The following is a 12,865-nucleotide window of genomic DNA, read 5'->3' on the forward strand; positions in this document are numbered from 1 at the left end:
GACAAATCTCACACTCTTACTATGTCTCTCCGAAAAGACCGACTGGACAACCCTCCCATCTACTTTCTCAACAATCCTCTCCAAGAAGTTCTGTCACTCAAGCTTTTGGGTCTCACTATCTGCCACGATCTTTCCTGGGAAAACCACATTTTCAAGCTGTCCTCCAAAGCCAGTCGCCGACTGGGCATCCTCCGTCGTGCGAGGTCCTTCCTTGGCACACCTGAGCTCCTCACCACATACAAGGCTTTCGTCCGCAGCTCAATGGAATGCTGCTCTCCCCTCTGGGCTGGTGCTCCTGCCTCACACCTGGCTCGGCTTCACACTGTTGAAACCAAAGCTTTCAGAATCATTGGAATCTCCCGCAATGCAGGTGATTATGAGGGCCTCTCACTTATTCACCGCAGGCAGGTCGGTGGTCTCTGTCTTCTACCGACTCCTCTCCGGCCTTGCTCCCCCAGCTCTGTCTGTGCTCTGTCCCCCAAATATTCCTACAGATCGCACAAGATCTGCCAGCAACCCTCTTCTGGTTAAACTGCCAAAATCAAGACTCTCTGCTCACCTTCACTCCTTCATTCCTCTTTTCTCCCACCTCTGGAACAAATTCCCTCACTCTGTTCAATCCCACTCCTCCCTCCAGGTCTTCAAAACAACTGTGCACCACCATCTCTTATCTTCCCCCATCCAAAACCTTGATCTTTTCAATCCCCGTTAATTTCACACCATGTTCACTTTTTTGAAATACTGTCTTCTTTCCTTGAAGTCCTGGCAGTGTCCATGTGTTTTATACCTCTCCCAACCCCCCCCCCTCCCTCCCTCTCGCCCCCTTCCCATGCCTCCTCCCCCCAAGCCCTCTCCCTCCCACAGATCTCCCGATGTCCCTGTTCTCTACTGTTGTACTTGTGTGCTTCCCTCTCCCTCCCCATCTTGTCCCGCTCCCTTTATTATATGTGTCTCATGTGTCCGTTTGTTGTTTTGCGATTAATGTTAGCTCCTACACGAGCCTCGATCTTGTATACAAAAAACAAACAAACAAACAAATATCTGAACAGGACTCCCAGTTTCTTCGAGGTAGACTTAGCTATTTGTACAATGTGAGGTTTCCAAGGTAGATTTGACGTTACAGTAATAATAGATAGTTCCTCCTGTCCCTGTTTTGGAACATTGGGCAGCTTGCTTTTTCTATAGTGTTATTGGGTTTTCTATAGGGTCGGGTTGCTAGCCCAACCCTTCTCCTTTTTCAAACAGGCTTGGGACTGCCTTTGGGAGAGCTGTTACGGTAATACCACACATGCTTACTTATTGAGTGGTAAAATTGTAGAGCCTTCAAAGGAGATCGTCTAAAACTCTTCTCAAATTTCCAGAGAAATATCATTTCAGAATTCAGAATCAGAATTCAGAATCAAATTCAGTTCAGAATCATGGGAATCTCCCGCGATGAAGCTAACTCCAAGGGCCTTTCACTCACTCACCGCAGGCAGGTTGGTGGTCTTTCCGTCTTCTACCGACTCCTCTCTGGCCTTGCCCCCCCAGCTCTGTCTGTGCTCTGTCCCCCAAATATTCCTACAGATCGCACAAGATCTGCCAGCAACCCTCTTCTGGTTAAACTGCCAAAATCAAGACTTTCTGCTGACCTTCACTCCTTCATTCCTCTTTTCTCCCGCCTCTGGAACAAACTCCCTCACTCTCTTCAATCCCACTCCACCCTCCAGGTCTTTAAAACAGCTGTTCACCACCATCTCTTATCCTCCCCTATCCAAAACCTTGATTTTTTCTACCCCCGCTAATTTCGGTCCCCTTTTGTTTTATACCTCTCTCCCCCTCCCCCCCCCCCCTTCCCACGCCTCCTCCCCCCAAGCCCTCTCCCTCCTACACTTCTTCCTGCTCTCAAATGTTGTGGTTGTGTGCTTCCACTTCTCTCCCCATCTTGTCTTCCGCTCCCTCTTTTTGTATATTTTGTTTGTCTGGTTGATTTGTTTGTGAAATAAATGTTAGCTCTTTCACGAGCCTCGATTCAGTATACAAAAAAAAGAAAAAAAAAAGAAGATATTGGAATTTTAGAAACGCTAAACTTGACTTGATTACATTTGCCAAACTGAGTGGTCCTCTCCAAACCCGAAATTATAGAAGTAGTTGTGATAAAAACGAGAAAAGTAGCTCGACAAGAAAAGATGGAGCATAATATGTGAAAAACGTAGAAGAATGTCATGTTGAGTTATCAGCATATGAGTGCATTTGGTTATTTGGAGAAGAAAGAAGATCATTGATAATAATTTTTTTAAGTATACGAGACAGGACGGAACCCTGTGGGACACCGCTGTTGATAGGGAAGGAGGGAGATGTTGAACCATCAACAATTACAGGGATAGAGCGGCCGGAGAGAAAGCTTGATACGAGAGAGCCGGGTGAAGGACGAAAGCTGAAAGAGGGAAGTTTGGGTATCAGACCCCGATGCCAAACTCTGTCAAAGGCTTTTGAGATATCAAGGCCGACAACAAAAGATTCCCCAAAGTCTCTCAGAGAAGAGGCCCAGACATTCATAATGTAAGAAAGGATATCACCGGTAGATCTTGCGTTGCGAAAGCCATATTGATGGTCAGATAGAAGACTGTGACATTCAAGATGCTTGAGGAAATGGGAAGTGAGAAGATATTCGAAGGCTTTGTAAAATGTAGAAGTCAGAGCAACAGGACGGGAGTTGAAAGAGTTTGAATGATCATCCCTCTTTGGAATAGGCTGTATTAATGCATGCTTCAAGGAAAGAGGAAACGTTTTGGTTTTTAAACAGAAACGAAATAAAAGAGGAAGCACAGGTGCAAGTTCTGAAACACTCCTTCAATACAGGAGGAATTCCATCTAGTCCATACACCTTGCTTGTGTCGAGAGAGGAGTACTTTTTGACTGCATGAAAATGTATTACAGGGAGAGGTATGAGATGAGTAAGGAGTGCATTAGGAGGTATAGGAATGTTAGGTCAATGTGGAATTAGAGGAGAAAGAGAACCAAAAAGAGTTGAGTTGTAAGTCGCCGAGACAGCAAAAGTATCATCGGAATGGAAAAGTGAAGGAAAGGTAGAGCAGCAGAAGTTGTTGGAGATACTTTTAGCTAAGGACCAGAAAGATCTATTCGTGAATGAAGGAGAGGTTGTCACACTTCCATTGGATAAAGCAATGCTTCCATTGCATCGCAAATAACACATTTGCAATGATTTCAAGCTGAGATGAAGGCTGAACGCAAGACAGAGGAAGAAGAGGTTTTTTTTCCAGGTCCGATATGCCACGTCCCTTGTACGAATGGCCACAGAACGGGAATGCTCGAACCAGGAATTAGAAGATGATAGTCTTGAAAGAGAAGGACATGTAACCTTCTATTCCTGTAACAATAACTTCAGCCATATGCTCTGCAGAGACAGAGGCATCGCGCGAGGAGAGGCAGAACTCTTCCCAAGGAAAGTCAAAATAGCATTTCCGTAAGCTAGTACCAGTCAGCGCTATTAAAGTTCCAATACTGGCATTTAGAGAGTATTTGGAGGCAGAGTGGTAAGTACGAGGCATTTGCAAGAACGTGTTCAGAGGAACCAATCGGAGATGAAATTGTGTAGCTATGACGTAACGGACTGGAGGTGAAAAGCAGCAACGGACATAGACATGAACGTGGAATGGAAGCGATGTACTCAAGGAGGATTTGTGAGAATGGGGAATAACATTCGGAGAAAACAGAACTGTCCAATTTTTAATCAAAATAAATAAATTAAAAAAATTAAGGAAAACTTAAATGAAGGAATTAAAAAACTAAGGACAAAAAAATCCTCAAAAATAGGAGTAATTTATTTTAGGGTCACTACAATGAAAAAATGCATAGTCGGGTTTTAACCTACCAGATTTTGCTTCAAGGTGAGTACACAGACTGCACCTTGCAAACACATTTCAGGCAAAAAAAACATTACTGACCGGTTTTGAAAGCTCCGTGCTGTGTTGTGTGGAAGGAACAAATGGCGTTTGTTGCGTCGGAGGAGAAGCGGCTCCGGGTATTCTGATCAGTGGACCGTGAACGGCAACCCAAAACACACTGTAATCTTTCACAAACGTTGCCCTGGAAAACAAAAAATGTAAAGTCATTCAAATGCATGCACAGGCATCATACATGTTGCGATCATGTTTAAGGCCGAATGCTCTCCCACAGAGGCTTTCGTTGGCCGCAGACATGGATTTTCACCCACCGGAATCGAATGAATTCAGTGCCAGGAACAGATGGGGAATGCCAGAGCACACTGGCTTTAGATTTATATTGTGAGTCTGTATGACTCACAGCATCCTGCAAACACATGCAAACAACCTAATTGATACAAGATGATGTGAAATTTAGGGATTCAACAAGAAACATTCTTTACAAATTCTACAAAATTCTACAAATCCCCTCTAAAGTTTGAATAAAACACACCGCCGGTGGATCTCTATGAATGTTTCTTCTCATTGTGAATGCAGTAATTAAATCCATCAGCACAGCAGGAACGCGTTGGTACAATTGTGAAATCATGTAAACACAGTGGAACCAAGGATGCAGCTTTTCTTTAAAGTAACTTATTAAACAGTGGAACATTATTATTGAAATAAACTAGAACAATGCGACTATGTCGCCAATATTCCTCCGCAAAGTCCCACAACGGGTCTTCAGCTGTTTTCAAGTCTCACTTTTTCACCAGCCATGACATGTTTCACATCGATCGGTGAAGCAGTTTCAGAGAAGGGATTTTTAAAAATAAGCATTTTTGGTTGGTATACCACTTCACCTATGACATCATTATCATGCTTTTGTTCCACATTGGGAGTACTTGACAATGTGCCAAGTTTCACCATTCCGCGGTTTCCGGGAAATAATTTTTAATTATTCGCTTTTAATCCAAGATAGCTGCCATACCACGTGATCTATGATGTCAAAATTATCATAAAAACATTCTGCATGGGTGTCACTGCTACCCTGAAAGTTTCGTCTCAATCGGACATATGGTTGCTGAGAAAAACGAGGTTTAGCCCATACGGGCAGATGGACAATCCAAAAACATAACGCCTCCGGTGACTTTGTTTGGTGGAGGCATAAAAAAATACATCCAATACATCAAGCGAAGACAGGGAGAGGGAGGGGAAGGCAGAATAAGGAGAGGGGAAGGCAGTATGGGGGGGGGGAAGGCAGCATGAGGGAGGGGTGGGGAAGGCAGCATGAGGGAGGGGAAGGAAGCACGAGGGAGGGGAAGGCAGTTTGAGGGAGGGGAGGGGAAGGCAGAATAAGGAGAGGGGAAGGCAGTATGGGGGGGGAAGGCAGCATGAGGGAGGGGAGGAGAAGGCAGCATGAGGGAGGGGAAGGCAGCACAAGGGAGGGGAAGGCAGCACGAGGGAGGGGAAGGCGGCATGAGGGAGGGGAAGGCAGCACGAGGGAGGGGAAGGCAGCACGAGGGAGGGGAAGGCGGTACGAGGGAGGGGAAGGTGGTACGAGGGAGGGGGAAGCGGTATGAGGGTGGGGAAGGCAGCATGAGGGAGGGGAAGGCAGCATGACATGAGGGAGGGGAAGGCAGCATGAGGGAGGGGAAGGCAGCATGGCGGGGAGTGGAAGATAGCATAAAGGGAGAGGAGGGCAGCATGAGGGTGGGAAAGGCAGCGCCACAGAATGAGGGCTTGGCAAACTTAACAGGCGCAAAAGAACAAATAAATAAAAGATCAAATTAATTATAAATGTGTAACTGTATCCGGGCATCTCCAGACATCACTAAGAGTAAGATATTATAGCAAACTAGCCATCGTTTTCAAACAGCACACACCAAATTTTAGAGATTGTACCATGGCCTCCATAACCATCCTTATGGGATGCGACTCGACCTAAAGCTGGCACAACAGCTCCCACCATTCTCCCTCCCTCATGCCAACCCTTCCCTCCCCCCCCCCCCTTATTGTGCCTCCTCTCGGATTCCCACTCCACCCCTTAGCGCGCAAACAAACAAACATCAAAGAATATCACTCATAGTTGAGCAACAAAGTCAATACAAATGTTGAAGCAAAACACCAAATTAAACAAATGGAATGGTCAGAGAATGGTGAATCCGTGGTGCACAATTACCAAGCAGATTGTCGAGCGCTCGCCAAGCGGCTTAAGCACTGAAACAAGCACTCCAACGAAACTGTTGATAAGGAACGGCTGCCTTGGCAAGCAATAGGAAGCCGATTGCTTCTGGTTTAAAATGGCCGAAAACGTTCGGTAGATCCGTCCCGCCAATCCCACTTCTTTAATACTTTGAAATAGACACAATCTACGTCAATCACATACAGGGAATTTGAATAAAATATGGTTCAAATCTTTGGGCTTCCTACAAGTATCACAGGTACAGTGGAGTGACACCCTATCCTATGGAGGTATATGAATCAAGTTAAAAACTATCAAGTTAAATTAAGTAAAAAAAAATAAAAAATCAACCATAACAGAGCAGAAGGAGGCAAGACAGCCTTGCTTAAATAAACTACGGTATATGGTATTTTTAGAATATTTACCCTGCGCAGTCAACTTGTTGTGAGCCAACTCTTCTGTTTATGAACGTTTTGTTTTTTCTTTGATCCAATATGGCTGCCAGGCCACGTGAGCAATTACATCATAAATTTATATTCTCTAATATAATTGTTGCACAGATGACACTCAATAAATTTCAAACTGATGAGACTAAGCATTGTCCATGTCAAATTATGACGTCATAATTATGACACCAATTACGTCATCATTAACACCTATTCCCCATGTGGAGTTCTTTACAATGAGCCATGTTTCAATTTTTTCCATGGAGCGGTTTTGGAGATATAAAGGTGTAACGTTTCACTTTTTCCAAGATGGTGCCTGTACCACGTGACATATTACATCATAATTATCATTAAAATATTCTACAGGAGGAGGCACTCCTACAGTGAAAATGTTGTGTCCTTCAGACCAACAGTTGCAGAAAAAAAATTCATACTGGTCGGATGAAGCATTATATTTGTCCAATTATGGCATCATAATGAAGGCACGGATGACATCATCACTAACACATCTTATTCCCCATGGGGAGAACTTGACAATGAGCCACGATTCAATTTTTTTCCATTGAGCGGTTTCGGAGATATAGAGGTACGAATTTTTTTGAAGATGCTGCCTGTACCATGTGACCTATGACGTCATAATTATCATTAAATTATTCTACAGGAGAAGGCCCTCCTATGTTGCGAGTGCAGGGTAATGAATATATACACTTAGTTATAAGAATTGCCAATGTTGATAAACTCTTCAGATTTCACTCCAGGTTTCCATAATTATTTAGTCAACAGGATCCGATCCTCAAATCCGAATCTAGATTTTGATTATATGCTTTAATTAGTCCATGAGAGGTCATCGTTGTTACAAGGCAAAGCACATTTCCCGATGCCAAAACAAAATGGCGGCTTAATAACGCGATGTAACAGTAAGATGACCAAGATGTCGGACCACCATTTTGCTAAGGCTTTTTTTGAATTTTTCTTTTGTTATGAGCACCTTGTTGGTCACAACATGAAAGGGAAGACGGGCTGGGGTGAGAGGTGAAGAAAGAAGAGAGGGTGATGGTGTGATGAACCATGTGAGGGAGATATGCAGGTGGATCCTTCATAATGTGTTAGAGGAGATTGTGAATGTGAATCAGTAACCCAGCTCTGAATTAGTCGAAGGTGCAATCGTTGATTGTTCTTGTGTCTTGTAATGAACAACTAGAAATCGTGGCAGAAAGAGAACAACATAGTGCAAAAGTCAGTGTTTGTTCATTGGCACGTCCAGGCAACTCTGCCACTTGTCCGCTCAATCTGCAGCACCACCTCAATCGTCAGAGGCTTGTGTTCGCACAGCTTGCTCCTCACAGACTCTGTCTGGCTCTCAAGTTCCCCTGGAGGCACACAGCCCTGAGTCCTGGGATGCCCAAATGTATAAAGTCCTCAGATGAGGCGTTGTCTAAGAACCAAGTGCTGTTTGTTTCTCTCATGAGCTGCCTTCTCATTGGAGCATTGCTGTTGTCAGGCTGTACCCATTGGTTTATCAGTGCAGGTTCTGCACAGGACCAAGCAGCACCCAAGCGCTATGATGCAGATGCTCCACAAGACCGAACGCCACCCAAGTGCTGATGCAGGTGCTGCACAGGACCGAGTGGCACTCAAATACTATGATGGTCAGACTGGTAATGCGAGTTTTGTAGGTGTAATCTTGGTTTTGTAAGGCGTGTTGTTTGTGTGCATGGATGCACTGTAAAGAGGTGCAGAGAAGGAGAGAGAGATTAAGAGCAGAGCCGGCGCTACCATTAGGCCAACTAGGCAGCCGCCTGGGGCGCAGACATCAGAGGGGTGCATTACTGAACTTGTAGCAATAGCTCGAAGACTTCCAAAGTCTATGCCGCCACAAGAAGTACTTCTCTTCATACTACAACAAAAACTCCTGGATAATGTGCCTAATGTTTCCGTTGCTTTAAGGATCCTTCTCACACTTCCAGTATCAGGGGCAAGTGGTGAACGTAGTTTCTCAAAGCTCAAAGTTATAAAAACTTACATATGCTCTACAATGTTGGAAAAGAGACGAGTTGGCTTGGCAACTATATCAATTGAACATGCCCAGGCATCAGCACTTGATCTGGTTGAATTTGTGACAAAATTTGCAAAGGAAAAGGCACGCAAAGTGAGATGTTGATGTGTCTGAAATTGAAACTTTTATGAGACGTTTTTAACTCTGTTTGTCTGTTTTTTTGTTTGTTTCTCTGTCTGACTGTAAGCGAAATATTGTGGTGACATGACGGGTTGGTTACGCCAAGTATCCTTAAATGGTATATATACTTAAAGGTGTGTGAAGTAAAAGGTTTGAATGTTGTGTTGCCAATGGCTGAGGTATGCATTACACCGAGTGCCCTTTAGTTCAAAATGATCTGTGTGCCAAAATATTTTATTTGGTATTTGCGAAAGATTAATCAAAGATTGATTATTTAAAATTTTGATTTTGCACATCTAAAACTTATTGCTCAAACCAAAAACTGTTTTGTTTATCTGTAATTTCCATTCACACACTCATAAAGGGACCACTTTCTTTATTTTGCATTGCAAACCACATGTAGTCATATTTTTTAAGTGAAAGCCCATTTGCCCCAAAGCGTGGGGTAACAGGGCCACTGCCATATTAATGGATATTGCGCCTTTACTATTGGTGCTGTTGGCATCTTACGGTACTTATTCTTGCAATTTAAAATAAATTTAGCAGTTTCAAGTTTTCTGCTTTTTATTTTTTCTACAAAACATCCGTTTTTAATAATCGAAGTTGGCAAAAAAAAAAAATTTGGGCGGGGGTGGGAGGAGGGGATGCAAGTAGCTGGCCTTGCCTGGGGCGCAAAATAGTCTGGTGCCGGCCCTGATTAAGAGGGATGGGGAGAGAGATGAGAAGAGATACAAGAAGAGGGAATATAGAAAAAAGCTAGAAAGGGAATTAGAGCCTGCTCCACAAACAAAATATTTCCCAGTGCACTGATACAAGGGGAGAGGTAATCCAAATAAACAAAATATTACTGATATATCTAAACTCCATGGTTCCTTTATGTGTTGGATGCAACTCCCTGCTGTCTTCCGAAACCATAAACTCAACAACATATTCACATGCCAAATTTTTCATTTCACTTTAAGCAGTGGCCATGGAAGGTAATTTCATTACTCAAGTTAATTTACTATTTACAAATAATTATCACGATTTATTAAAGTTATTTAGCTGCTTCCAGAATGCAACCACAATCCACTCATTTAATGAAATGTATTAGGATCTTTCACAATCCACCTCATCTAATATATAAAGCTTGTACTTATTATATATGTAAGTAGGATGCACCTCAGAAGTTGCTTGCAGTATGTAAGCATGCCCCACTGATAATACAATGAGCCCCTCTGCTCCTTCAGCCAAAGGATAAACTGCATAAGGCAACCAAGAAAAGATACACAGGGTAAGAATTTGCTGTTTCAAACCCCTATCTGGGCTTCTCAACAATTGCAGACATTTACAACCAACACATGCATGAGATTCCCAATGCTACATTTCACCATCAGCCACCGAATCAGTTTCATTGCTTATTGGCAAGTAGTCAGTGACAGCATAAACAGAAACGTGGACCACTGAGGCTCCCAAATATGTACCAAGTACAATACTGATAAGAGTGCTGTATGTGTGCACGCACGTACACGTTTGACAGTTTTGAGGTGTTCATGACTTGTTGAGAAATGCTAAAGGCCAGAACCAATCATGGACAGAGCGCCACTCCGTCACAGGGTACTCAACTGGAGGTGACAATAATTTGGACAATAATTTAGGGTGTCAGTAAAAACTTGCCTCATCTTTACAAAAGACATCATGGAATATTTAATGTCCACCAACAACTAGCGATGACAGATGGATCCACCCTGCTTAAGGACCTGCCAAATGGAGAGCAAATACCATGATGAATTGCCCTGCATGAGAAACACTCGGGAAAGAGGTTATAGCTGGATTGAGATTCGAGCCCAGGCTAGACAGCTCAGAGGCGCATGCGCGTAACCTTCAAGCTATTTCACATTAGGTTAGAACAGTTGGGATTATTCATCGTTCAGAAAAAGGCACAGCCATTCAACACATGTAATACATTCAGCACATGTCCCGATAGTTTCTAACATTCATTACATACACACTCGAAAATACAGTCGCATCTACCCAGTAGTGAAGACCTCAGGGTGAGATGATCAAAACGAGCTTTACCTCTGAGGCGTATACCCAATTGACACAAGGTGATGATGTATACAACACAAGGGGATGATGAAATAAAAACAACATGTAGTGTGGTGCGTTGGCTGATACTCCGCCTGGCATCCTTGACTGGTTTCGGAAACACCGTGCGGGAGCCGCACAAGATGGCGTGCAGTCGAGCCCAGAGCAGCCACCGACTTGCGGAGTGACAGCCAAACTCCCTCCTCCTCCGATCGTCCCACACTCCCAAAGCCCCGATGTTTCTCTCAGGTGCACACGGCACGAAGCGCAGCCTTCACGGAGCCAGCACCAAAGAGGGAAAATATGCGGCCACTTCCACCAATGCCAGAACAGAGAGAGACAGGGAGGTGTGACCACTTGTGATCAAGCCCAAGACACACACACACACACACACACACACACACACACACACACACACACACACACACACACACACACACACACACACACACAGATAGAGATAGAGACTTCTCGCGATGAAACCCAGCATAAGAGAGAATGCAAAATGCGACCTTTGTGCAAGGAACAGAGAGCAGGAAGTGCGACTGCTCGTACCAAGTGCCTGGGCCAAGATAGAGAGAAAATGGCGGTGCTTTTCCTTTTTACTCTGACTGTCTCGATCGTTCTCTCTGACATCACCCGTGCTCCAATCACTGAGCGCCACTCGTTCACCTCATCATTCTTTAACCAATCGTTCTTCGGGGTGTGGCCTCACGGCCACACTTGGCACCCATAGAGATCATTCGGCTAGGTGGTGTAGTCATGTCTGGGTATCCTCAGCGATGATGTTATTTGCAATTACGTGCAGATCGCATGGCTGGCTGAGTGTGCTTTATAAGAACGAAGGGAAAAATCACAAGGGCAATTACACACTGGGAATTTATCCATAGGCCCTAATTAGCATGGCTCCACCCCTCGCATGGAGACACATAACGCTTACACGGACATCCGGTCCTGAATTAGATACATGAGGTTTCTTCTTCATGACATTCGGACCACACTACTCTATACAAATCTACCTCGACCAAGGCATTTCATTACCTACCCCCACACATGTAACAATACATAACTTTTCTCACATTTGGTTGATGGCATTCAAGAAGTTGCGCTGTAGTGTCAAGCAAACTGAACGTGCCGATAGATTTGTCAAGGCCAACTCCTTCCTCAAAAGCTTGAAGAAGAAACCCTTTGAAGTCGGTTTGATTCCCCAGAAGATGCACTGAAAAAGAGTCAAAACAATTAGTCCACAAATGACATGAATGCAGAGATTTATCTGGGGGCCAACATGCATCGAGATACATATTTGTATTTATTGTCCATTGCCAAAACAAAACAAATTTAAAACAAACTCTAAGCCAACTACTCGTCATTGTATCAAAATTTTACAATGTTGAATTCAAATTCCTAAATTTAGGTTCCGCTAAGCTGAAGAGAGATTAAAATCATAGAAGATTATCAGTAGTGACATATGATAGGTGCATATCAGAGACGTTCATACATTTTTGGGTAAAAAAAGAAAAAGAAAAAAAGAGAAGGTTTTATGCCCCCCCCTGCAAAGAAAGGACTACCAGTACTCAAAAAGTAAACAAACAAGACTTCATAGAAAATGATACCCACACAGTGTTCAAGTCAATATTTCAATTTTAGTACAAAAATGCTTGTGGTGGATGAGGGTGGAGGGAGTAATGCCGGCCTAACTTTACGGTCTGGAGACAGTGGCGTTGACAGAGAGACAACAACAGAGGCTGCAGGTTTGCGAGAACAACTGGGTCAAGAGGATTGCAGGAGTGAAGGTGGGTAGAAAGAGAATGGATAAACTGAGGGAGGAGATCGGTAAGCTTGACAGGAAGATTGGTGAAATGCCAGATGAGATGGGCTGGATATTTGGTGTGGATTTGGGAAGAGAGAATGGCAAAGAGAGCAGATAGTTTGAAGGAACAAGGTAGGAGGAAAAGAGGTAGACTGCAGTTGACATGGAAGGATTGCGCAAAGAGGGATATCAGTAAGGTGGGAGTAGTTGGAGGGTGGAGAAAGTTGGCAAAGGATAGAGTAGAGTGGAGAAGTATCG

The 12,865-nt window shown here is 43.8% G+C and overlaps 1 protein-coding gene across 1 annotated transcript in view; it reads right to left on the reverse strand.

The window, feature by feature from the left end:
• FRRS1 (ferric chelate reductase 1) overlaps window positions 1–12,865 on the reverse strand; it is a 123,782-nt gene that overhangs the window by 89,056 nt on the left and 21,861 nt on the right. Inside the window, exons 3-5 of the mRNA XM_068110647.2 lie at window positions 11,877–12,016; window positions 4,217–4,311; window positions 3,948–4,089 (exon numbers count right to left, since the gene is read on the reverse strand). Of these exons, the coding sequence (XP_067966748.2) occupies window positions 3,948–4,089; window positions 4,217–4,311; window positions 11,877–12,016 (377 nt within the window). The remainder of the gene's footprint in view (window positions 1–3,947; window positions 4,090–4,216; window positions 4,312–11,876; window positions 12,017–12,865) is intronic.

The sequence above is a fragment of the Myxine glutinosa genome, chromosome 1, assembly GCF_964187855.1.
Source record: "Myxine glutinosa chromosome 1, kmMyxGlut1.1, whole genome shotgun sequence".
Taxonomy (NCBI): Eukaryota; Metazoa; Chordata; class Myxini; order Myxiniformes; family Myxinidae; genus Myxine; species Myxine glutinosa.